Source organism: Melospiza melodia, chromosome 4 (assembly GCF_035770615.1).
Source record: "Melospiza melodia melodia isolate bMelMel2 chromosome 4, bMelMel2.pri, whole genome shotgun sequence".
NCBI lineage: Eukaryota > Metazoa > Chordata > Aves > Passeriformes > Passerellidae > Melospiza > Melospiza melodia.
In genome coordinates this window covers 95,951,748-95,976,936 of record NC_086197.1, presented here as the reverse complement: position 1 = coordinate 95,976,936, position 25,189 = coordinate 95,951,748, and the positions used below count along the sequence as shown (strand labels likewise).

At 37.6% G+C, this 25,189-nt stretch overlaps 2 protein-coding genes across 2 annotated transcripts in view; one reads left to right on the top strand and one right to left on the bottom strand.

Moving 5' to 3' along the window:
• Positions 1–19,333: 19,333 nt before the first annotated feature.
• On the bottom strand, positions 19,334–20,385 carry CAPZA3 (capping actin protein of muscle Z-line subunit alpha 3). Its single transcript, XM_063155893.1, is given in 6 exon segments — positions 19,334–19,449; positions 19,452–19,600; positions 19,602–19,687; positions 19,689–19,848; positions 20,077–20,276; positions 20,377–20,385. Coding segments are annotated over 6 exon segments (720 nt in total).
• Positions 20,386–20,413: 28 nt separating this feature from the next.
• The window catches only part of PLCZ1 (phospholipase C zeta 1), a 45,534-nt gene continuing 40,758 nt past the window's right edge, over positions 20,414–25,189 (top strand). Inside the window, exons 1-2 of the mRNA XM_063155892.1 lie at positions 20,414–20,571; positions 21,211–21,328. Of these exons, the coding sequence (XP_063011962.1) occupies positions 20,414–20,571; positions 21,211–21,328 (276 nt within the window). The remainder of the gene's footprint in view (positions 20,572–21,210; positions 21,329–25,189) is intronic.

Sequence of the window (25,189 nt, the reverse complement as noted above, 5' to 3'; positions counted from 1 at the left end):
GTGATCTGCCCACTCCATGTCAGCATCACAGGAAAAATAAAGTGGTGACACAAATTTGATGACCTTAGTGCATGAGCATTGCAGAAGATGCAAAAATGAACTATTTTAGGTTTATTGCTACAGAGAACCTGAAAAAATCAGCTGAGGAGAGAGGAGTGAGTCTTTATAATGGCTGTATTCTCCATTAAATATAATCCAGGTCTGAAATGCAAGTTCACCAGCCAAAGATATGATTATTACTGAGTTAATGAGTAGGTGTGATTGCACAGGAACATGCTCTTCCTCCAGTTTTTTCAGAGAAAATTACCTATTAGAAGTTTTTCACCCTTTCACTGACTGATGCTTCTGCAATGTTTAATCAGCTTAATACCTGTCCCTACCCCTCCTGACCCTTACAATGAATTCAGTCCCAAAGTTTCTCCAAACCTATAATTTGCAAAGAACCACCTACATCCCAATCTAAACATGACAAGAGGTTAAAAGGAGGAGAATATTTCATCCTCATTCAACAGACAGAGGGCTGTGGCCCAAAATGTGTGGGTCATTTTTTCCAGTCTCTGATGAAGCAGTTATTAAATCACATCTCATACATCTCACTTCAAGATCTCTTAATCACAAGGATTCCTTTGTTGAGGTTTCCTAGTAAATGAGATAAAAATAGGCTTGTAAGGAAATTTTGTGTGATGGCCAAGGAGATCCAGTTGTCAGCACTTAAATTCTGGCACTTCTGTTCAGTGTTTGCTGAGGGTAAATCTGCTCTGGATGAGACAGGATCTGGGAAAGGAACTCCTTGGCACAGGGAGAAATCCAGGGGACAGGAATGAGGGCAGCTGCTCCAGAGCATGACTCAGACAAATTCAACTGAATCACAGCTGTGACACTGCACTTTCTTCAAGGCTGCATAAAACCATTATTCTGTCCCTAATATTAGGAAAATGCTTGCTAAAAAAAAAAAATTAAATATTAAGACAAAATAATGTGTTCTACAAGGCAGACTAATGGTTTGGCAGGGGTCAAAAGTTAAAGTAGCAGCAGTACAGTAGAGCACTCTGTGGACTGGGAAATAAAAATAAATATACAAATACATCTGCTTTGATTTGCTAATGATAGCTCTCAGCTAGACTACAGCATTTGAATGCCTGGTAGCCACTGCAAAGTGACAGTAGTTATAAAGCAAATCACAAAGACACAGCTATTTGGAGTGACAATAATTACATAACTGCAAATTATTTACTTTTATGCATTTAAATGGAAACAACTTAAATTGGCCTCAGATTTGGCACAATCTTTAGAAACACAGCCCAGAGCAATAAAAAACAAAATGTAAAAAACAACTATGTATGAGGTAGGAAAACCACAGAATACTTAAAAAATAAAAACCCTCTCTATTTACACTTGATAAATTCTGCCCAGAATGACAGTGTTGTAAGATGGTGTGCAGATCCTCTGTGCAAGATTCATAATGTATCCTTGTGTTGATTAGTTTTATACAATGTGATCATGTTGATTAAATGAGAATTTTTTTTATGGTTTTCAAAACATTCATAATTTTTAAGTGGTCTTTAATAACAAATAATGGTTTTCAAAAATAAATAACAATGTTTTATGCAGCATTAAATACTACATCAATATCTTTTAGCTAAATTTAATTTTCATATAAAGAATCCAACTTTTGTCTGTACAAACAAATTGCTGGTTGCTCCACTCTACTTTCTGCTTTTCTGCCATGAAATTCCATGGACCCAAATTTTTGAGCTCATTATTATATGGGAGTGTGGTGTGGAAGAAAAGGGAAAATAATGTTTATTGGTAGCAGGTTTATCTGTATTTTTTGGAACACACTGAATATTAATGTATTTCTAATAGTAACTTGTACTAAGGGCTTACAGAAAGGCATTAATTTCTAATTTAATATCAATATATGATTTTTTACAAACCACATAAGAAGGAAAGTTTTGGAGCAGAACACACCAAAAGAAATGAGCGAATAATTTAGGAAATGTGTTTAAATCCATATCTTTCATTTCATGCAGTTCACTTCAGAATACAAACTTGTATGCTTAATGCACTGATATAAAAATAATGGGAGGCTAATTAAAAAAAAATCTCAGTGCATTCTGTGTTAAATTTGGAAGATGGTGGGATTTTATTAGAGTGAACTGTGTTCATCACAAATCAAATTCAAGGACTGACAAGATGCAGTATTCTGCAGAGGAGTCATGTAAGTTCCTCCCCACACAAATATTAAAGGACAACAAGTGATTTAAAACCAAGATTTAAATCATTCTCCATAAGTACCTTTCAAAAAAGATTGAATTGATAGCTATTACCATAACCTTGACACTCAGCTGTTCTGAAAAGGAATGATTTGTGTCATAGCTGAAATTTAAGATGCTCTTTTTTTTCATTTGCATTTATAAGGCTGAAGCTTCGCTCACCTATGGAAAGAGTTAGGACTCCAAAGCTGAATGCAGATACACCAAACTATAAACAAACTAAGGTAAAACAAACAGCAAACTATAAACAAACCAAGTTAAAACACCAATTCTAGCAAAGTTTTGTGATCACTTTTGATAATTATTGTGGATTTATACCTAGGCAAACTCATACAGAAAACAATAAGAAAAGTGGGGAGCTTTTGTTCCCCTGATACATAAGCTCCCATTTCCTTTTATAATATAATAGATTTATGTTTAAAATAGTGTATTAGAAAAAAGACTGGATTTTGTTGTTTCTCATGCTGGTGAGATCATTGCAATTAATCTGATCTGCTGTTTGTTAAACAGTTGCACAATCTGTCCTTTCACCCTAGCAACTCAACCTCAAATTAACAACAGCTACTGTTGGTAAAACTTTCATATCTCAAAAATTGATTAGAAACGGTTGGTAGATACAAACTATATTTGTTATTTTTAACTTTTTTTAGTGGATGAAGACCTACATGAATTTCGACAATGAATGCTGTGCAGGAATGGCAGCTGATTAAGAATGGTTTTAGAGGGAGAATTTGTGGTTATTTGATTGCAAGTACACACAGCATTGTTAAATAACTCTGAGGGTCTTACAAAACACAAAAAATACTGTCTTTAAAAAAAACCCCAAATTATATTGGCAAGAGAATAGAATATTTCAGTGAACATATGCATTAAGCAGGTAACTACTGCCAAGCGCTTTCTAACAAATTTGAGGCAAACTATTCAGCACACCAGCTTTTTTTGCCAGCCACCTTCAAAAAAAGAATCAGATTTTCTAATTTTAGGCATCAATTTCACTGTGCTTTGCTGCTCTATCAACTACTTATATCCAGAATAATTCTGTACAGAATGGCATAGCAGAATTGTTCAGGATACATACAATGTGTCTGCCCACACATCTGTGTCTGCAAATTGGCTTGTCAGCACTCTTCAATCCCAACTCAGGCCCAGTTATACCTATTACAAAACCCATAACATTTGTTTCACACTTCCTGATATAGCACTGTCTATCCAAAGACAATTTTCAGTTTATTTATAGTAATTTCATCAGTGAAGTATTACTAGCAGCCCTACAGTAACCATAATGTTCCGCATCCCATTTTATTCACCAGCTTACATTAATTTTCTTTGTATCTCAGAAAGTCATCACTGTAAGTTTACTTCCAGGAAAATAGTTCATATGGCAGCTCTTTAAAAAATGTAATGTATTTCTGTATAAAGTTGGTGAGATAACAAGGAAAAACAGAATGGCTTTTCATTCCTCAATGTTATATTGAGTTTGTGAGAGAACAGTCAGATACATCATCTATGTAAAAGTTTCAAAACCAGAACAAAATAGGTTGAAATAGGAAATATTAAAATGTGTTTTACCCTTAATACCCTGTCATACAGTTATTCGCCTTTCCACCAAAACAATTCCTGTCCACAGCCAATTTTTGAGATGGTTTTAGGAACAAAAGCTTGAACCCCGCAGAAGAGTTTCCTATCAGTCTGATCACAGCACAGTTTCTGTCAAGGACAGCAGAACTTATTTAAAAATAATCAATTTAATAAAGAAAATTGCTTCATTCGGAGGGGTGGACATAGCAGAATTGGAGAAAAGCTATTAGGATGTGGGAGGTCCTGTCAGAAGGGTTTCAGCAAAGCAGCTATTGGATGTTGGGCTGTTAGGGGTTTTTTGATGAATGTATGTCCAAATACAAATAATGTCTGAGAATGTTTTGGGTTGTTCACGGTAATCTTCCTGCCTGGGGAAATCAGCCAGCAGGGCATTCTTGTGCTCTCTGTTTTAGAAATCTGGGGCACTTCTGCTCATGGCAAAAAGGAGCAGACAGACAATTTCTGAGGTAAAACTGACTGAATAATATGGTTAATTATAAGTTTTAGGATAATGACTTCTAAATCAGGGGTGTGAAATAGTGAATGCAGTACAGTGATTGCAGCTAGTACAGTGCATTATGTTATGGGACAAAGGCTGATGATACAAGAGAATCAATGCCATATTGCCTTGGAAAACAGAGATACTCATATTAAATAAATATGAGATGCCATAAAGAAATTAGAGAAGACAATCAATTTACTGGGATACAGCTGGAGTGAGTCACAAAGACACAGGGAAGAGAAGTAGAATGCTTTTAAGATGTCCGAGTTCCACATAAGCATGATTTATGTTACAATAAAATGGAGATAGCTTCTCTCAAGTAGAAATAATCCTTCTGATCAGATGAGTTATGGTAAGGGAAACAGAGCATGTTTATCAACAAGTGAGTTCTTGATGACTAATCATGACAAACAAGACTTCAAACATGTAAATACATTACTACACTGCAACACCTCTGGAGATCCCTCAAAAAAGACAGGAAGAAAGGAAAAGTCTTCAAGAAAAAACAAATGTGAACAAATAATTGCTGGGTTGTAAATTCTCAAAAGGGTTTACTCATATAACTAATTTTGGTTTTCAATTACGTTTTGGATTTCCTCTGTATCTAGATCTTGAAGTGAAATTGCATTTTGAATTATTGCTGGTGAGCAAAGATCTGCAAAATAAACCTACTTTGATTCACAGCACAGAGGTGCTGTAAAAGAGGAAGGGAAGACAAAAACAAGATTAAGGTTCTGCTTCAACCTCCTGTTCAGTGTTCAGAACAGCAAAAAATGCTCTGCATGGGAACCCTTGGGAACCGACAAATTGAAAAGCTGATGAAAGACATTCATACATTTTATTTGGCCTTTAGTAACCTTAAGCACAGGAAATATATTATTCTTGTTATCATTTGATATGTGGCTGTCCATAATAAGTGAGCATACAACATTTTGAAAGCTAGAGTTCCAAAGATTTGGTGACTGGCTGAAATTTGGTAACAAAGGATTGACTTCTGGGATATCATCTCTCGGGATGATTACATTTCTTCCTCCATAAAAATGATCATGTTTAGAATCTTTTCAGCCTTTAGTTTAAAGTAATGATTTAATTATTCATGTCCTGTTAAAGATGAAAATTCCTGTCTCCCAGGTATCAGCAAGCAGAAAAAATTGAAATGATTTTATGGATATCTAAGGGTTTTCTCACCCCTTCCTGTAAAGTAAGACAAATTACAATATTCTACCCCATAGGAGGATAAGAATTAATTATGTCAGATAGCCAACTTCTTAGAAGCATTTGTTTGGTATTTTAGAGGAAGGTGGCTGCCCATGTGCCAGGACAAACAGAAGCAATCCTTAATTGCACATGAGGAGATGAAATAAAGGCCACAGGTTTGGAGTTTGTGAAGGCAGCCAATGATTAGAGTAATTGCTTTTAGCATATTCCTGCCTTAAGAGTTCTGAGACTTGATTACCGCTGCCCTATCCCCAAACACCAGAGGGGACTTTTCAGCTGTACCTCCTGCACACAATCAAATCACATGGACAGTGAGCACTCACTGCACCTTGCTTGCTTTCTGGGCAGAGAAACAGCAGCAGAAAGCAATGGTGAAGCCGGAGTTCACACATTTTCCTCCCCCTTAGGAGCTGGCAAAGCAGGAGAGGTGAGCCAGGGTGTGCATGTCCAGCTTGCTGATCAGTTCAGAGAGACTTTCACAGCCACAAGATTGGCTGCACCCCTCCTGTCTTTGGGATAACTTCTCAAGTTTCTTTGTGGTAAAGTCTCAAGCTCTATCAAGGGAAATACAGGTCCAATATTAGGAAAATATAATATTTTCCTAATATCCAACCTATCACTCACAGGAAGAGTGATAAAGATCTGGAACAATCTGCCCAGGGAGGTGGTGGAGTCCCCATCCCTGGGTGCATTAACAAAGCCTGGATATGGAACTGGGTGCCAGGGTTTAGTTGAGGTGCTGGGTTGGACTCAACTATCACTGCTGGGGTCACCAGTTATCACCAAGGGGGTGTCAGGGACACGCAAAGGTGATACAGAGACACCATGGCTGTCATACATAATGCAGAAGTCCTATTGTCATTACATTGCAAAGATTCCATGTTGCTAGAGTTTCATACCTCCTTGATGTTTCTTGTAGACAGCTCCTCAAGGCACTGACTCTGCCTTGTCCTCACAGCAGCCAACTGACTCCAATTCCCCTCAACTACCCAATCCACTCTTTTATAGCACTCTTCAAACTGGCTACAGCTGTGGCCTGTTAACATCAGGCCTGCTCCTAATCCTTAATGATTGGCTCAGCTGCAACTCTTTAGGGGGTAAGATTACATTCTATACTACCTTCATTTACTTATGTTCTATCCCCCTACAGTCCATCATCAGAAGGCATGAAAAGCACTTTATTATTAGAAATACACAGTTCTTATGAAAACACTGGTGGACCTAAGACCTGATTGGCCTTTAGGAATCTTCTCTCACCATTGGTGAACTATGAATAGCTCACTCTGGAAAATCATATCTATAAACAACAGTTATAGAAAGAGAGATAATAATTGTTTTAATTCTTTCTCTGAGCTTTCTCACAGCTTCTGAGGAAAAGCCATGTCTCTCTCTGTTCAGAGAGTATGTGATTACCACACTCAATGTTCTTGAAGGTCTCTTCCAACTCAGTGATTCTGTGAATTCTATGAACTTTTGTCCCCAGTGCTCTTCTGTGGAAAGAGTGAAAATTCATCTCTAGTTCCTTCCCTTCATGTCCCTAAATGGATGTATTTGGAAGCATAGCAAGGCACATAGTGGTGATAGAATTTGTTTTAGCTCACCTGTTTAAAAGAGAAGAGGTAACTTACTGCTTCTCTGCTCTTGTGCATGACCTACCAATCTGTGAAGTTTATGTGTGGTATTTAACACTGTGTAATATAGATGGTTCAGTCTTCACAGTTTTTAGGTTTTGATCTCTAGAGGGAATATAGATTTTCTTGGTTTAGCCAAAGCAGCAGTCAGTACAGCAGAAGACTCCTCTGTGTATTTAAGCCACAATCCTGTGTGCCCTAATACAGACCCCACTAATACAATGGAGATCTGCAGCACCATTTAGGGATTTCTGTGATAAGACACTAGTGCAACAGCGAGGTTATACACTACAGAATTTGCCTTTAAGGAATCTAGATTTTCAGGGAAACTCATCAGAATTTCTACATTTTTTGTAATAAATCTTCTTGAAGAAGGAACAGGATATGCAGCAATAGCAAGATCCTTTGGCTTAAATGAAAACAAAATTGATTTCCTGAAACATATTCCATCTTCTTGAGAATGGAAACCAACATCCAGCAACTTAAAAGCTGAGAGTGGGTGCTGCTGAAAGCCTAGTGGTTTTACTGCATTTCTTTTCCATCAACAGTATTCCATTTAATTGCTGACAGAAATGAAAATTTGCAGTGACCATTCAAGTACACAAAAACATAACATAAATATATTGAATTGGGATGAAGTCAGGGATGCTAAGTTGTGTTATTCTGTTGTGCTGGACACCAATAGCATTCTCTTTATTTTAAAAATGGTCCACCTCAAATGGTGGAAGTTATGAATGAAGATATTTTGTCTTTTTCTTAACATGTCAAAAAGAAGACAAAGTGTAAAGTGTAACATTTATCAAAGGGAATGAAACAAGTTAATGAAGAAAGCGAACATTTATTCAAACCAAGCTAACCAACACACCAGCCAAGGAAGAAGAAAATAACTAATGTAGGATTGAGCAGGTAAAGAGTGTATCAACAAGTAGAAATACGTTGGGGTAAACATCTCACTGCTTTGCTTTTCACGTATTTTTCTTTGAATGGAACATTTAGACACAGTTTTTAAAGAGCAAATGAATCAAAACAAGAATTCTGAAACCTTGAACATCAATATTTCTTTATGCATAAGAGTGGATCATTTAGATGCAGAGTGCAATGTCTGTCACTTTAATAAACCAAGGAAAATGTCCTAGCAAATTGACATATGGAGGTAGTATTGATATATGAGATATCCATAAGATAGGAGGTTATAGTGAATAGGAGGTTATTATGAACTGAATTTCAGAATTATATGGAATCAGCAGAATAAATTCAAAGCTGAACCATAGCAAAAGGCAGAGTACTATTCAGGAGCTATGGGCAAGCCTGCTGCTACAAAATCCATTTTCCTCCAGTCCTTTTCCATCTCCCCTTTTTTTAAACTTCTGCTCCCTAGTCATCCCTCTTTTATCCTTCACAAGCTTTTTTCCCCTGTGCCTTGTAATTCACTTAACTCCTGCTTCTCTAGGCTGTGCAGCTTGCTACCAGAAGAGCACTAAAAACAAAGGAGAGATTTTCTGCCTCCTCAGAGTCATGTAGATGCAATTTCAAGGGAGATTCTTCCTAAAGCTGGAAACAGCCTGCTCAGTATTGATTGAAGACCTCTCTGTCCAGCACTTGTGGGACTGTGCCTCCAGCACTGTGACCATGAAGTGCTCCACTACTAACTCCACCTCCTCTGGGCAGGCTTCATTCCTCTCCCACCTAGGACTGAGCTGTGACTTGGCATAGTTTAATTCTCCTCACAGGTATAAACTGATTCTTCTGATGCTCTTTGACCTTGCTCAAGAAGCCAAATTGTGATGGCTGCTCAGTGTGTTTAATTGAGGTGTTTCTGTGTCATTGCAGTAATTCAGGATGTGGCTTCCCATAGGATGGATGCAGGCTGCAGGAATGTGGTGGTACAAGTGCGGTTTCTTCTCAGGAATTTATCACAATATGCAATACTATTTTATGCAGGATAAACATGTCTTTAATAAATATTCATATGCCATTTGTCTAGGTTTCTACATGACAATTGTCATAGCTACAAAACTCGTTTAATACACAAGCCTTTACTCAGTCTGAAAGCTTTTAGCAAAAGGTATTCACTCTTAGTGATATTTCCCTTGATTTGACACAATTGAGGCATTTAAATATTCTTTTAATATAAATAACAAAATTTAAATCAAATATTATTTTTAAAGTTATCCTTATGTGTATAAATACTATCTTTGTATAAACAGATTAAGTATGAGAGCAGAATAGATTTAATGTGGAATAAATATTTATCATGAGCAATAGTAAGTTTATATGTATTAACTCCACTTGTAGAGATATTTACAGTAATCTGTAATCAAAGTTGTTTTGCATCCAGTTTTTAAAGTGATCAGATAGCATTTTCCAAGGCTATTATCTTGAAAAACACAGTATTTGGTTTTAGAAAAGTCTGCAGATACCAAGGAATGCTGCATATAAAGCTTCAATGTTCTATAATTATATTAGATACAGTAGCTAAGTCACTATTTTGAACTGCATATTTGTAAATCTATTTGGCAACCAGGGAAAAAGTTTAGCTGCCAACCATTTATTATATTATTTTCTTTCAAAGGAAAACTTTTATTATCCTGAAATATGTAGCATAGCACTGAGGTTCATCTTGCTTAGACATATTTATTTTTCAATAATTCCTCAAACATGACTTTCACTACAACCTTGTTTCTTGTGAGGATTACCTGGAATCTCCACAGACGGAATCTTCAATGATACAGCATTAAACATTGAATAAGTGACTGCAACTTGCATCCTGTATGTGAATTGGAGCTTAGCCCTTTTATGATTTTTAGGTCTCCTAATTTTATTGGCTCTATTTCATCTCAAAGTGTATATATGTGCACACACATATGTTTTATAATATCTATATATCTATACATAAACACATTAAATTTATATTTTAAATGTATCCATAGGCTTTTTCTTCCCATAAAATATGTTCAGCAGGTCTGTCCTGTCTTTAGGATATTTCATGGTCACAACACGTTTGCAGTGACCCTGGAGGTTGCAATGTCAGTTACACTGTGCAGCCCAGCTGGGATTCTCTCTGAGATCCAGCATGAATTCCAAAATCAGCTGAGCTGCAGTAGCTCCATAGTGCATGGAATCTCATCAGCCTGGGGTTTAGCTCTTCAGGCAGGGCAGGAATGAATCTGGTTCAAGAACTGGGCTGATCAGGGCTTGGAATCCCAGTACCAAGATCAATTGTGCAAAGACTTTAGAATACCAAACAAATGGAGATTCATACTTGGCTATCCAAAATCCTTATTTCAACAGTCTGATAGAAATGTATCAGCTCTGCATTTCTTGTATTCTGGGTCTGGTTTTCAGAAACAGGGACTCCTGTAAGAACAAACACTATTTCCCTCCACTCCCACCATCAGCACGCTTAAGATTTTTTTCTGTCTCCTTCCATTTCTTTTATTTTCTGATGTGGGTACTCACATTCACTAGGCTACTTGCCAAGCTCTCTTTCCTTTTGGTGTGTTGGTGGAAAACAGGATCTTAATCCTTTCCACCAGACACATCAAAGGAGAGTTCTGGTGTTGGGTGTGAAGGGGAGCGCCCAGAGTTTGATTTAGAGGGAAGAAGGAGGGGTTGCTCAGAGCTCTGCTGCTGGGTGAACCACTAAATTGAGCTTGCAGCTCAGTTGATGTGTGTTTGGGGAGAGATGGGGATCAAGTCCAGCTCCCCAGGGGAAAAGTGCAATCTGCTATTTCATGCCCCATTCCCTGACATCAAAACAAGTGTGAAGGCTTTATTCTCCTTCTTACCAGACTGAGCAAAGAGATCATGCAGCCTTTAGCCTGTGCTCCTGAGAAGGAGCCTCTGAGCTGCTCAATGTCACAGCAGCATGGACGCTGACTCCTGACCTACCCTCCCAAAGTCAGGAGGGTAATTCAGGCTGTATTTGAATTTTCTTCAGGCATCAAAAGGCAGAATGGGAGCAGGACAAACTGAATTGAGCTCTCCTGTAAAATCATATATTGGCAGTCAGGGTTGCACAACTGAGTAAAGAGAGAAATAGCAGAAAGAAAAAAAGAAGCAAACATGCTGAGCAATATATTTTGGCTTTTGAATTGTTTTCCTGCTTCTGGATGAGGCAAATAATGCACCCAAGAAAGCACTTCTGCCACTGTTGATATGAGACTACAGATCTGCATGGAATACTTGGAAATGCATAAATTCTTCACTAATTACATCTTAAACAAACATTTAATATAATTTCAGATTTCACCACATCATACTAATGAGCTACAAACAACTGTCCTTTGACCCAGAGCTTACAGCCCCTGGCAATTTCCTTTCTACTTTGCACATCATGAAGTCTTTAGATGGCAATTTTACAATATGACATGGTTAATAATTTGGTCTTTTAGAAGCAAATGAAATAGAGAATATTCTTCCAGGGAATTGAAATTATCAGGATTATGCTGCCTATGAGGAGCTTAATGAAACAGGAACAGAAGTATCAAAGTCACTTTTGACTGCAGAATTTCATGATAAATATATTGAGTTCTTTTCATTTCTGCTTCAACTTTTTGCTTATAAAAATATTGTGCCAATATCAGTAGGAATTAGACATTGGAATTACCTACTCTGTTGCAGGGATAAATTTTCAAATGCTTTCACCCCCTTCTAGTCTGGTCCTATGTGTTCAGAGAATTAACAGAAATTCCCTTTATATAGGAAATTCTTATAATAAATCTTGCTTTTAAAAAAAAGTAGTGGACAATCTCAAATTCTAAACTTAAGAATCTACGGCAAGCAAAAATCCAAGGTTATTTTCACCTTCATTCTGCACCTAATTCCTAATGAAGCTCTGTGAGCTTCATGTATTTACTTTCCCATTACATAGTGGTCACAGAATCACCCCACAGAATCCTCCCACAGAATCACCCCCACAGAAATTTCACACTACTGGATCCACAAAAACAGTATGGAAAGTTTTCAAAAATTTGGTTTTATATCTTCCTGGTGCAGAAGAAGTGACCAGAACAGAACTCTCCAGCTACCTTCAAGCTGTGTCAGAAATGATATTAATCTTGCTCCTTTTATGCCCACAAATTACTCATTCTGTAGAGCACATGAGCATTTTCTTACAGAGGAAAAATGAGTTGAACCACACAGCTGAACCTCCTCAAATTCAAAATACACTGAACACTCCTGCTCAGAGCTTAAATGGACAAGGTGCTTCACTTGACTCTTGTGTTTTTGACTAGAGCAAGAAGCATTTAATTTACTGAAGCCTCTTGCCTTTCTAGAACATTTCTGGATCTAGTAGTATTCATTTAAAGAAAATAAATCAACACATATTATATTTAAGACAGAAAATTGCAGCAGCATCATGTAAATTTAGTTACAAAATAAATTTGAGCAAAGGACTGGAAATTGGTCTGTAGAAAATGTCTTCAGGCAGGTCTAAAGTTCACAGTCAAAAGAAAGGAACCTTTCTGTTGTTGTCTGTACCTGCTTTATCTGGTCCTTCATTTGGCATGATCAAATTCAACCAACTGTAGCATCATGGTAGCTATATCATACTACTCCTCCCAGTGGAAATTGTCACATGATTATAATTAATCAGACAATTAAGTACTTTGTTGAGCTGGGACTTAAACAGAAGAGCCCGAAAAGAGCTGAAGGCAAAATAGAGCCTATGCATTTTAATCTTCTCTTTCTCCCCGTGAATACTTCATGGGAAATAACAGGTTGTTTTGAAAGAACTTAAATTTTAAGCACAGTTTGTCCCCTAATCTGTATCACACATTTGGCAGCCTATGTAACTTTGATAACAGAAAATAAATTATTGCACACCAAATACCAAAATGTTAATTATGCTTTTCATTGGCTTCAGATAAATCCATATTTTGTAATGGATTTAGGCATATGGAACTACAGCCCAGGGGCTGAAACAACAGCTTGGTTCTTGCAGGGTTTACAGATCATTGAAAGCATGTTGTCAATGTGTCTTTAAAATGACCTTTTGATGGAAAGAGAAAGAATAAACTATAGCTGCTCAGTGAATACTTACAGCACTGGATGATAATTAATAAAGGAACTGGTCTGAGCAAGAATATATTAACAGATAATGTTAATTATTGAAGAAAGAACAACAGAATAAATTTGCATCTAGATGTTAAATTGGAAAGCAATGGTACTGAATCTATGTAATACAGTACCTGAAGCAATCACATTTATTTTATGGACTTGAAAAACTGATGAACAAGAAGGTGACTTCTTACTGCAGATGTGCTTCAGGCGTTGCTTCATTAACAATACAAGAATGAATAATAAATACTTCAAATAAGCTGTGCTTCTCAAATCTGTCTCTAATGACTATGTAATTAAAGTAAGTTGAAAATGGGAAGTCTTGTGTGAAATATAGTTCTTAAATAAAATTAATATCTTCAGCGAACTGGAAATTCTTTTTTTTCTCAAAAATAATCACAGGGATTTGTAAAAGATACTTACTAATGAACTTGTAAGCATTGGAAACAAAACCCCACTTTTTCTCATCTGTTGAATGCTATAAAGCAAGAAAGAAAGCATAAGGAAACTTGATGGCTTGGAACATGCCTGGTTCTAAAGGGAATTTATCTATGATGCTTCAAGATCAATGGAGTCAATGGTACAGAAAGGACAACACAGCTGTTCAAGGCATTTTTTCCAATTTTCCATCCAACACAAAGTTTAAGGAGTTTTTTCCACCTGTGTGAGCCTGATTTCTGAATGATGAGCTTCTCAGAGGTAATCTCCTTAACAATATTTTCAATGTAGGGTAAAAAAACCCAGAACTCCACAACCATCCCCCCTGCCCCAATAATTTGTTCATCTTACCTTTGTTTATCTTGTTTCAGAAACAAAGTGTTTCTAGCTGAAACCGAAGACCTTTACTGAAATCTACTTTTTTTGGTTTGTTTTTCACTGAAACCAGTCTTTAGGAGGTTTAGCTGTCAATTCCCCACTCAAAGAGAAGTGGCTTATAGGGTATTTATTTTCCTCAATCTCTAGAGGAGCTTGGACTCTTTCAGTCATAGAATTCCCATAGTAGGATAAACTTCCCAGTATGCTGTCCCAACCTCCTGTCCCAACTGAACCCCACATTAAAAATTCCTTTCCAAGGGAAAGAAATGTGAGTTGGTGGGCAAAGTATGAGCCATATGAAATGAGCATTTTACCACGTGCCCAGGCAGAATGAATGGAGGATTAATGCCAGAAGGGCCGACAGTGACAGTCTCCAGCCATGAACATGAATGACTGTGAGCACAAACTCATATTTTCATCTCAGTTGAATGTGGAGGATTTAGTGTGGCCTGATCTATGCATTTGGTTTAAAGTCTGACTCCTCAGTGGGCAACTGTGTCTCAGAAGTCAGATAACAGTAAAATTACATGAGAGGCACAATACTCCATGTTTTGTCTTCCTCAGGCTTCTGAACTTGTGTTTAAGAATAAACAAACTGTGTTTTAGAAAAAGCAATGAATAAGTGAGTAAGCAAAGACTTTTGATCCTTTGCTTTCTGCCAGTGAAGATGAGCACACCTAAATAGCTCTAGGCTTGCCAGGGGCTGCTACACTGATCTGAGATCTGTGTAGGTAGATCTTGAATCTTTGCAGTAAAGAAAGCTGTTGTACATGAGAGCACAGCAGTGTGCTTGAGGATGTAGGTTTGTATTCTAAATTTCAACCGGGATAGGAAATTTCTTTTCTTGATGCTTTTTCATTTTGTGAAAGAAACTCTCATCAACTACCCGAGAATTTAATTTGGGATCATGGCTGCTTTGCACGCGTGTCCCATATAATTATCTTAATCCCTACCTCAGTTTTTAAGAGCCAACCCTTGTTGTCTCTAATCTGACCTAGACACTGGTCTTCCATTCCCCTGAGACTGGGTGTCATCTGCAGTTCTGGGGACATACAGAGGGACAGCCCCAAGACAGGTCTCATCTGCAGTCTCTGTCACTATCAGCAGACTTTAATAGCATCCCAGGAGCCTAAAAAAATCTCAGGATAATAATTTATTAATCACAGGAATTAATTTAAGGATGTGTAATAGTTCCTTTTTCCATTCAAGGATAATTGACTACATTAATGGTCTAATATGGCATGGGTAATTTGTTATAAATATTATTATTTATTATTATTATTATCACTACTAGTAGTAGTATTAGTATTATTGATGTCTCTTATTCCCTCAGTTTTGTATTATGGCAATTCCAAAGCCTTTCTATAACAAACATGTCTTGTAACTCTGGAGAATCCCAGGATACTCTGCTTTGAATAGCTCAAAATAGTTATTTTTTGAAACACTGACTCTTTGAAACCATTCCACATTTTTTATAACTCTGAAGCTTTCATTATAAAGGACTATAAAATCCACTATTTGGGCAGGAATGGCATACTGACATACAGACTTAGAAAATATCTTGCACTTGGCATGTACTAAATCTGCTTTTTCAGATTTATTGAAACATTTTAAACCATTCTTACTGTAGAAGGGAAAATAATCCTTGAATTTAGTCCTACTATAGCTGCAGCATTAATGTGTTGCTTGTTTGAGCTCAGTGACAGAAAGACACTTGACAGAAGGTTCTTTGGATTTCCTTCATTTTTATTTCCTCTGTTTTAAAATCATATTTTCTTTTCTTTCCCACAGCTTGGAAGGGAATGGGGAGTAAGACACACAGTGGAAATTTTAGGACAGACTACAAGCTGGAAGACATACAAGCAAGGTGTTTTGTTTTACAAAGATTGTCTTTTCCGTTTCACAAATGAAGCAAAGAAAGAATTTTTGGAAAATGTAAAGAGGAAAACATGAATTTCTTCCAATGACTAGAAATATTGACAGACTTTGCTTTCTGCCAACAGATAACTGGAGTCTTTATTGCCTGTTATAGATTTATCTATCTATTCTGAAACAAAAAATAAATTAGCTTTTAATTCCACACATATATTTGAAAATGAAATCATTACATTTGTTTCACTGGTATTATTTTGATAGGCTTTCCACCTGCTGTAGTACTAGAAAAACATGAAGCAAACTTTATAATGTGAACTTTAAATATTCAGTCCAAATACAAAATGTCTTCTCATTTTAATGCAGCTGTAAGCTGGCAATGAAGTCCAAGCTAAACTCTTATGTTACTGGCATAGTAAAAATGATAATTTTCTTTACAGCAACAATTAAGGACAGATTCAAAATTATTATCAGAAATAAAAAAATTGAGGTATTTGGCTCAGGTATGTTTATACCAACTTGGTGATTCCAATGAGTCTGCAAGCCTGAAAATGGAAGAGCAGAATTTTAAAAAAATTCCTGGTTTATTTTGAGAGAAAATTACATCTCTCTGTAAAGCTGTTCTGAACTTCTGGAGTAGGTGATCTTCTCCTTGTGACAAAGAACCATGGCTGCTCAGGAGCAACCCAAGATAAGAAGAACCAAAAGATACCTGATGATAATGTTTTTTTGTAGGCACAAAGCAAGTCTTTAGCAGCAGATTGTTATGATTATAAATAGGACAGAGCTTCAATTCCAGGTGTGCTGTACTCTTGACTGCAGTGGAAAACTGCTGCCTGATACAGCTGAACAACTTGAATTTTGGTTTTGTTGTAGATATAAATATACATATATTATATGTGCCAATCCTTCATTTCTTTTGTTAAAATACAGAGAACTGGAGAAAAAAAAAAGTGGGATTCACAAGGAGCTATAAGAATGTGAATGGTTTTCAAAGCATTGGAGAGAAAAGGAGACTATTTTAGGAATAAAGATAATGAAAGCTGGCATGTATTCCCTAAGCAACAACAAAAAATCATTTATAGACAAAAAAGCAAACAGTTGCAACTAAGTCTCAAAGACATTCAGAGCTACAAAAGTGTATAAATAAAAGTTTCCTGAAGTTTTCCATGGTGTTGTACACCTTCAGTTTCTTCTCATAATGTTTATTCTTTCCCAGGTTTCTACTTTCCAAAAGAATGTAAAAAAAAATTTTAAAAATCCAAGCCCATCCTGGAGAATGTAGAGGGATATTTGACAAAGCCTGTTTTGTAATTATCTTTTCCAGATTGATTTCATAGACTTGCAAAAAATGAGTGAGCATTTTCAGTCAGATCAGAACATTTATTCTGCTGAAATTCCATCCTTCTCAGCAGCTTTTGTTGCAGATTCTGGTTTCACAGATTCCCTCTTTTACAGGGAAGGAAACTGAAAGAAAATGAAAAGTTCATAAAGGTAGACTGATAGACTGACATTGCAATATTAAATGCTTTTTATTATTGCACTCCTTGCTACCGTTTTGTCATATAGAAACATAATTTTAAAGTAGAGAGAATTGAATTCTACGGAACCAAAAAGTGCACTGCAAAATGCCATATATTTGCATCTCATAGGGGATTGATCTAGTGCAATAAATATTGGAACTGAAAGTTGTTTAACTGTTTTGTCTTTTTCATTGTTCTTTATTATTCCCTCTTGTTTGTTCATGTTTAATATTTGTGAAAAAAAGTGATTTTTTTCCAATCCAGAATTTCTAGTGTTATATCTATATCTGTTAGCACTTAAATCTATGCCCAAAATTTCTTTTATTTTTTGGTACTGCAGATATAAACTACATTCCCAACAGGCCATCTTCATTATAGCAGCCCTGGGTTGCATAACATTTTTAATAAAATTACTTTTGCTTCCAATAAAGAAATAATCACATATTCAACCAAATTCCACATAAAGACAGCTGCTTGCTCATTGAATGGTGTCCAGCAGCAGCACAGCACTGAAGGATTGGTGGGTTGGTGTTGGATGGATCTCAGCAGCAGCTGTGGGGTGAAAAGAGAATGACCCATAGGTAATGCAGCTCTGAAGAACCAAGGGAGCACAGAAAATGCTCTCTGTGCTCCATCTTTCTCTCTATTCAACATTAGTTTATCTGGGAAATTAATTATCATATCCAGATACACAGAGAAAGGAACCTCCCAAATCAGAGGGCAGTAAGTATGCAAAATCTTCATTTTCCTTCAAAAGAACCTGAGGATGCCCATTTTTGCACAATGTTGTTTCTCCTTGAAACCATAGAAATGAGTAGTTCTTGATGACATTTTAAAACCAAGACAACGGAAGCAACCATGGCCAGTCAGCAGTGAATCTCTAAAGCCACAGATGAGTATTTACTTATTCAGATGAGTATTTACTAAAGGGTGTGTTCAACCCATGTGGCACTGCAATTCCCACCTGCCATGATGAACAGCAGCAAAATCTTATGCTTAAATCAAAAATATCTAATATTTGTCAGAATAATTCTTAAATGTTCACATTTCTTTTTCCAACTGTAGTGTCTACAGTAGTCCTTGAAATTAAACTTTGTTTCTGTTGAAACTCTAATTAAAAGTTATGTTTACAGAAAACAGCAAGGATGAAAGGCATTTGTAATAATTTGTGATAAAGGTTAGGAAATAATCACTATCACAGTTTGAAAGTAAACCAAAATCCCATGCATTCCTTTGGCCTTTGTAATAAATACTGGGAGAGAGGGAGTATCATTATTTTATTCTTTAATGCTGCAACACCCAGCCTACATCCCTGGGTAGTCCTGAAATATCTTCTGCACTAGCTATTAGAAATTTATTCCTCCAGTGTCCTAATCTTCCTTTTGTTCATGTGCCTGTATAAGGAATTCAGCGATAAATGCACAAGCAAAGCCTGAAGGCTGAATTTACAGGGTTTCTGTAGCTATAACTGAAATCTAGATACTATAGCCCAATCTTTGCCAATCTACCTTACCAACTTCCTTAAAATCGATGTTTCATTTGGTGTGATGCTACATAAGTGAATGTAATTTTAGTTAAAATTACAAATGAAAATAACAATTTGCTTACTATCTCACCTCTAGCATTGTGCTGCTTTGACATTTTGACTGTTACTGGTAAAGCACTTGAAAAGTACATGAAGAAAGTGGAAAAAAAAACTCCAGCAGATTATTTCCAGTCACTGCAGACCTGAATTATTTTTGAAGTGGTGATTGACTGATGGAAGTCTCTGTACTCTCCTGAGTGATCCAGAAATAAATCAATTAAACAACTCCATTTTGTCTTTCCCCCCTGCTTTTTATTTAGGCCATCATATCAAAGATAGTATTTCAGCAAGCATTGAAGCACTTCAGCATTGGAGACCTTGATGTTCAGATGCTGAACATTCCATAGTTTATTCCAGTCCATAAAAGTGTGAGTAACAGGGAATTCCTTGACAGATTTTTCCCTCATATATCCTCTGACAAAACCTGAATGTTTTCCAGAATGCCAATACAAAACTTGTTGTCCTCGGCTTTCACAAGTTTCATAAAACCTGTGGCAAACTGCCTTTGGTCTGTCACATTTAGAGTCTCACTCAGGCTTGCTGACAGCTACATGGAAGCTGGCAACTTTGAAGCAGATTGTCCGGAGAAGAATCCGTGTAAAATGAGTGGGAAATGGGAAATGGAGAAAGGGTGGAAGTCCAGCCTGCTTTCCAAATGTTGTCCAAATAATTTGAAGGCTGATACTGGTGTGCCTCAAAGCATGAGGCACATGAGAGCCATGAGAGCAACTTCCTTAAAATCCTCTTGCCAGGAGGACAACATGGACAGCTGCTCTTGCCCAGGCTGGTTTTGAGGACGCAGCAGTTCCCTGCAGGGAACTGGGAGCTTGGATGACCTTGCAACCCCTTGGGGTGGCTTTCCATCCCTATGGGATGGCCTCCCAGCCATTTGGGGTGGCCTCAGAGCCCTTTGGAGTGGCTTCACAGCCATTTTACGTGGCCTCCCAGCCCTTTGGAGTGGCCTTCCAGCCCTTTGGGTGGTTTCTCACCATTCCCCAACATCCACCATCACGCTGAGCCATGGAGTTGGCTGGTTCCCTGAGGCCCAGGGTTTTCCCTCAAGCTGCTGCAGTGGGTTGGTAGCACAGTGCTCCTGGTTTTTTTGGGGGAAGATGTTGTGGTGACCTCTCGCCTCACCAGCTTGTCACCTCGCAGCAGAGCAGAGACACCTGGGACAAGCTGGCCAAAGTCCCCAGGAGGATGTTGGCACCACTGGCCGCAAAGGCCTGCCCGGCCTCACGCAGCTCCCGCCTCGGCCCGTGCCGGCGTGTGGGATATCCTGAGGGTGGGAGATGGCGGATGAGGGCAGGGCCTGGGACATATTTTGTGCTGGAAGGAAAAGGCCCACGATGGTGTTAGAGCAGTGGCAGGAAGGGGCCTGTGCTGGGCGCCTGCAGTCTGTGACATCACTGCAGCAACACTGGAAGGATGGAGGGGCGAATGTTCCATGGCACTCCAACAGGACATGGGGGCATGAGGAGACCACTGTGAGCCCGAGCAAGGGCTGGTAATGGCACTGCTGTGAGGGGGCTGGAGCACAACCACCATGGATGAGAATAGATATCCTTTTTTTCTGCTGCCTTCTCCTCCTCCTCTCCCCTCCCTGGCCTGTGACAGCTGCCATTGGGTCCCCCCGATGTGTTTCTTTCCCCTCAGGCCTGGAGGTGACCTGGGCACACAGGAGGGTGGCAGGGATGGCCTGGGGCAGCCAGTCCCATCAGCCAGGGCCGGTTGATAAGGTTTGGGTGGGCACAGTGCTGGGGACACTCATTCATTCCTTGGTGTTTCCTGGCATTTCCCACCATTCCCTGCTGCTGCTGAGTCCCCTCGGCCTCCCCACATTTCCCTCCTCTCACTGCACCCCTTTCTGCACCCTGAGCATCCCCTGATCATCTTCACTCCCTCCCTTCAGCCCTTCTGGTCACTGCCCTCTAAGTCTCTGAAGACAGAGCAAAAATCTCTTGCTGCACACCTCAGGGCCTGCTGCATTCTCACAGGTCAGAAGATAAGGACGTTCTAGAGTATGAGAAAAGGAAAGCACAACCTTCTTAGGTGTAAGAAAATGAAACTTCTCCCCCTCATCCCCCCATTAATGGGCAATTTCATGGGCCAAAATCTTCCTTAACTTCACATCTCATACGTGGTTTTGGAATCTCATTCAGAATGATTTCAAGAATGGGAATATTGATTTAGATGGTTGCATTAGGCTTCTTGAAAAAATGCAAATAAATTTTGACGAAGATCATTTAAAACATATTTTCAAGGTAAGGTGTATGTCCATTAAGCAATTAGTAGTTCAGAAGTTCAGTTACACACATCATACCTTTGCTGAATTTTTTCAAGTTAATTTTTTGGGAAATGTATTTTGTGCTAGAGTGGTGTGCAAAATCAGCAAAGATTTTTCCTCCTCCAGGTCTTTTGTTTCTGTGTAAAATAGATAACCCAGGGCTTGTATTTGAATCACAATCTTTTAGATTGGAAAATGCCTCTAAGATCACTGAGTTCAACCATTAATACATTGAAAAGTCCACCTCTAAACCTTGTCCCTAAACACCACATCTACAGGTCTCTTAAATACTTTAAAGGAATGGTGACTCAGACATTTCCCTGGACAGCCTCTTCCAATGCTTGACAACACTTTCAGTGAAGAAATTTTTCCTACTAGCCAGTGTAAACCGTCCCTGGCACAACTTGAGTCCACTTCTGCTTGCCCTACTTCTTGGTACTCGGAGAAGAGACTGACATCCCCATAACTCTGTCTTTCCACCACAACAGATTAGTGTCAGATGGAACACACGTCAATTTTGATTCCCAGGTTTTTTGTAACATTACCACACTTGAGATAACTTGAAGCATTCTGGTTTCATCCTATTCAGCTTTTTCTGTGATCAAGCTAATGAACCCAGATGTGCCTGTTTGTTGGGCAGAGCCATGAGAGCAACTTCCTCAAAATCCGCTTGCCAGGAGGACAACATGGACTTGTCTGAGCTGCTCAGGCTTTAGATCCAGCACACATTCATTCTGTTCTCCACTACATCTCTCCTGGAGTATTTAAGAGGTGTACCTGAATGGATGGGAATTGCACCCCAGGGAAAGGATTTGGCCTTGAGACGTGGCAGTGTTTGAGATTTCCATGAAGGTTACACCATCCAGCTAGAAACTGGTCTTAATAAGTTAATTTAGTGTAGGCAAACTACTGCCAAGCAGATCTTGTGCCACTGTTACTGTAATATTTTCTGAAAAATCCCTTTGCCAGGATTTTTTCTCCTGAGAAGCTGAGAAGCTTCAGGGAATTGTCTGATTGCTTCTCCTGTTTTGCTGCTTTGGAATGATGTATGGAGATTGTTTGTCCAGCATGTGAATTGTTGTTACTTAATGACCAACTATGATCTAGCTGCGTCAGGACTCTAGTAGCAGTCACAAGTTCTTAATTAGTATTTTGTTAAGCTTTTTCTTTCGATTTTTTTCTCTATTCTTAGTACAGTTTTAGTATAGTATATCATATCATATCATAAAATAATAAATTAGCCTTCTAAGAACATGGAGTCAGATTCTCAATTCCTCCTTTGTCCTGGGGATGCATCAAGTACCACATCCCAGTGAGCAAATCCTAGAAAACTGTGTGCCTTGGCACATACTGGGTATACATGTTCTTATTGTAATGACTCAAAAGATGTAAGATTTTCCTTTTACCTCATTTTTGTCCCCCAAAAAAGCTGTCTGGTAATGCTGTTTCCCTAAGGGAATGAAAACAATTGTGTGTATATATAGAAATACATATTTGTTTATTTATTTATTTACACATTTATATACAGGATTCTTTTAAGAATGTTGTAACCAGCTGGCTGATTCTGTCCTGATTTGGCAGAGGAGAATTAACTATGGCAAGTCAGAGACTTTTAGGTCATAAGAAGGAAGGTGCTAAGTTTTCCTCACCCTGTCTTCCCCTCTCATTGTTGTCAAGCCAAGGTAGAACCAGCAGCAGCATGAGCTCAACCCTGGCTGGAGAGGCTTCCTGTGGTTTTTGAACTTGCAAGGATATATTTGCCAATCTGGAGAAGCTCTTCAGAATTTAAAAATATTTCTCACTGCTTCCTCTATCTTCCCCCTACTTTGATTTCTGGCAGGAGTTTGAGAGTGATCAGCTGTGGGCAGAGAAAAGAATTATTTGAGGGAAGTGACCTGCAAAGAACAAGTCTGATCTAGTTGTGTTTAATAACCTATTATACCCAATAGCCTGATCTAGTTATTTATTGCAGTACTGGTAGGTGTTCTTTGCTATTTGGGAAAGATTTACAGGTGTCCAGTAGTTTGGGGGGCTCAAATATTTAATCAGTGTAATAACATGTAAAAATTCAAAGCATTCTGGAAGGGAATCTTACTGACATCATTGTAACTAACCACACACCAGCAGTTAATCTAATGGCTACACATAGCAAAATACATTTTATAGAAAACCAATTTAAAGGAATAATCTGCTTTTCTTTCTTGTCTGTTCTCTTTGAGTTTGTTTTACTGTAATACTCTTTTGAGCAATATGAACATTAGGGTTTTAAGGAATAATAAATTTTCATATAATTTCTCTCAAGACTCTTTGTCTCTTCTTTTTCTGAACAGCAAAGATTTGATGTGCATTAATAAAAATAGGAATGACAAAAATCTACCCCCAAAATTGTAAGAATATCTTTTTATAGTGACATGATTTTATCACTTTAATTTTTAGAGCTCTCTTATGTAATATTATTGCCTGTATTTCATCAAAAGGCAACTAAAATAGCAACTTTAATTTTTTTGCCCAGCTTCTCTTTGTGCCAGCAACTAAGTGAACATCTTCCAAGTCCTGATAGACTGTTTATTTCCAAAATAAGTTGGTATTCTCTTTTCCTGCTTAATGGTTATGAGCAAATTTGCTGTATTGTTAAGAACATTAAAAATTGGATTGAAGATATCAACCTTAGCTGGGGAATTTTTCAGCAATACTGAAATGTGAATAATTAGCATTTGTACAGAAATATTTTCTTGCTAGTGACTTCTGTTAAAAATCATTATTATTCTCTTTCACAAACTCAAAGCAAATACTGAAGTACTGATTTGTAGGATGTTTTCACTAGAACTCGTGAAATTAATTTTCTACTTCTTTTAGTTATCTAATATATTTTTAATCCTATTGTTGTACTTATTCAGAAGTACAGTAGGAACTGTACTGAGTAGGAAGGAACTGTCAGTGGATCATTAAATTTTAGATTTTATACTATGGCTTCAAAACCATATAAATAAATCTAATTGAGCAGTAATCCCAAATCTTGATCAAAGAGCAGCCAGAGCTCAAGTAAGCAATTTCCTGTTTATAGACACTTTGGTGGAAGCCAACCCAGCCATTGTAAGCGCCATGTTTTGGATGCTGGAACTTGGCCTCTTTGGCACTTTCTGTTTAAGGAGCCAACAATTAGGAATTTTCATCAATTTACAGTGATCATCACTGAGGCAGTAGATTGCCCTTTTTTTTTTATTTTTTGTGAGCAATTTTGTCAGCAGATTTCTCTTAATTTGGCAACTTTTAAGAATATTTCAGACTAAAATATTACAAAAATTTATATTTTGTATGCAGGTACTTATTTTGAGTAGAAAATTTTAAAGGAAAATTTGAATTGTTAAACCTGAGAAAACCACAAAAGGCAGAAATGGTAAAAATTATAATTCTATTAAATCCTTTTGCCCTTTTAACTTTTCTTTTGGCTTTTACACTGAAACACTGAAACTAATTACTATGCTAACATTTTGTAAGCTCTATGAAAACAAGCTTAAATTGAAGAATTCTGAAAGTGTGAATGATTAACCTAAGTTAAACATTCTGGCTTGTTAAGAACAGAACATGATGTCATAGGTTATTATAAAATATCATCTTCAATTTTTATTAGTGTTTCTTCTTTGAAGTGTTAAAAGACTTGTCTCTTGATAATTTGGACATCCTTATGTCATTGTATGCAAATTTTACTGACAGAATTTACAATATGATGTCAATAGCTGTTGGAGAGGTATTATACTAAATATATTTTCCACTTGATAAGTTTTATACTGCACATTTGTTTTAATGCATAGCATTTTAGAGATTTTCTACAATATAT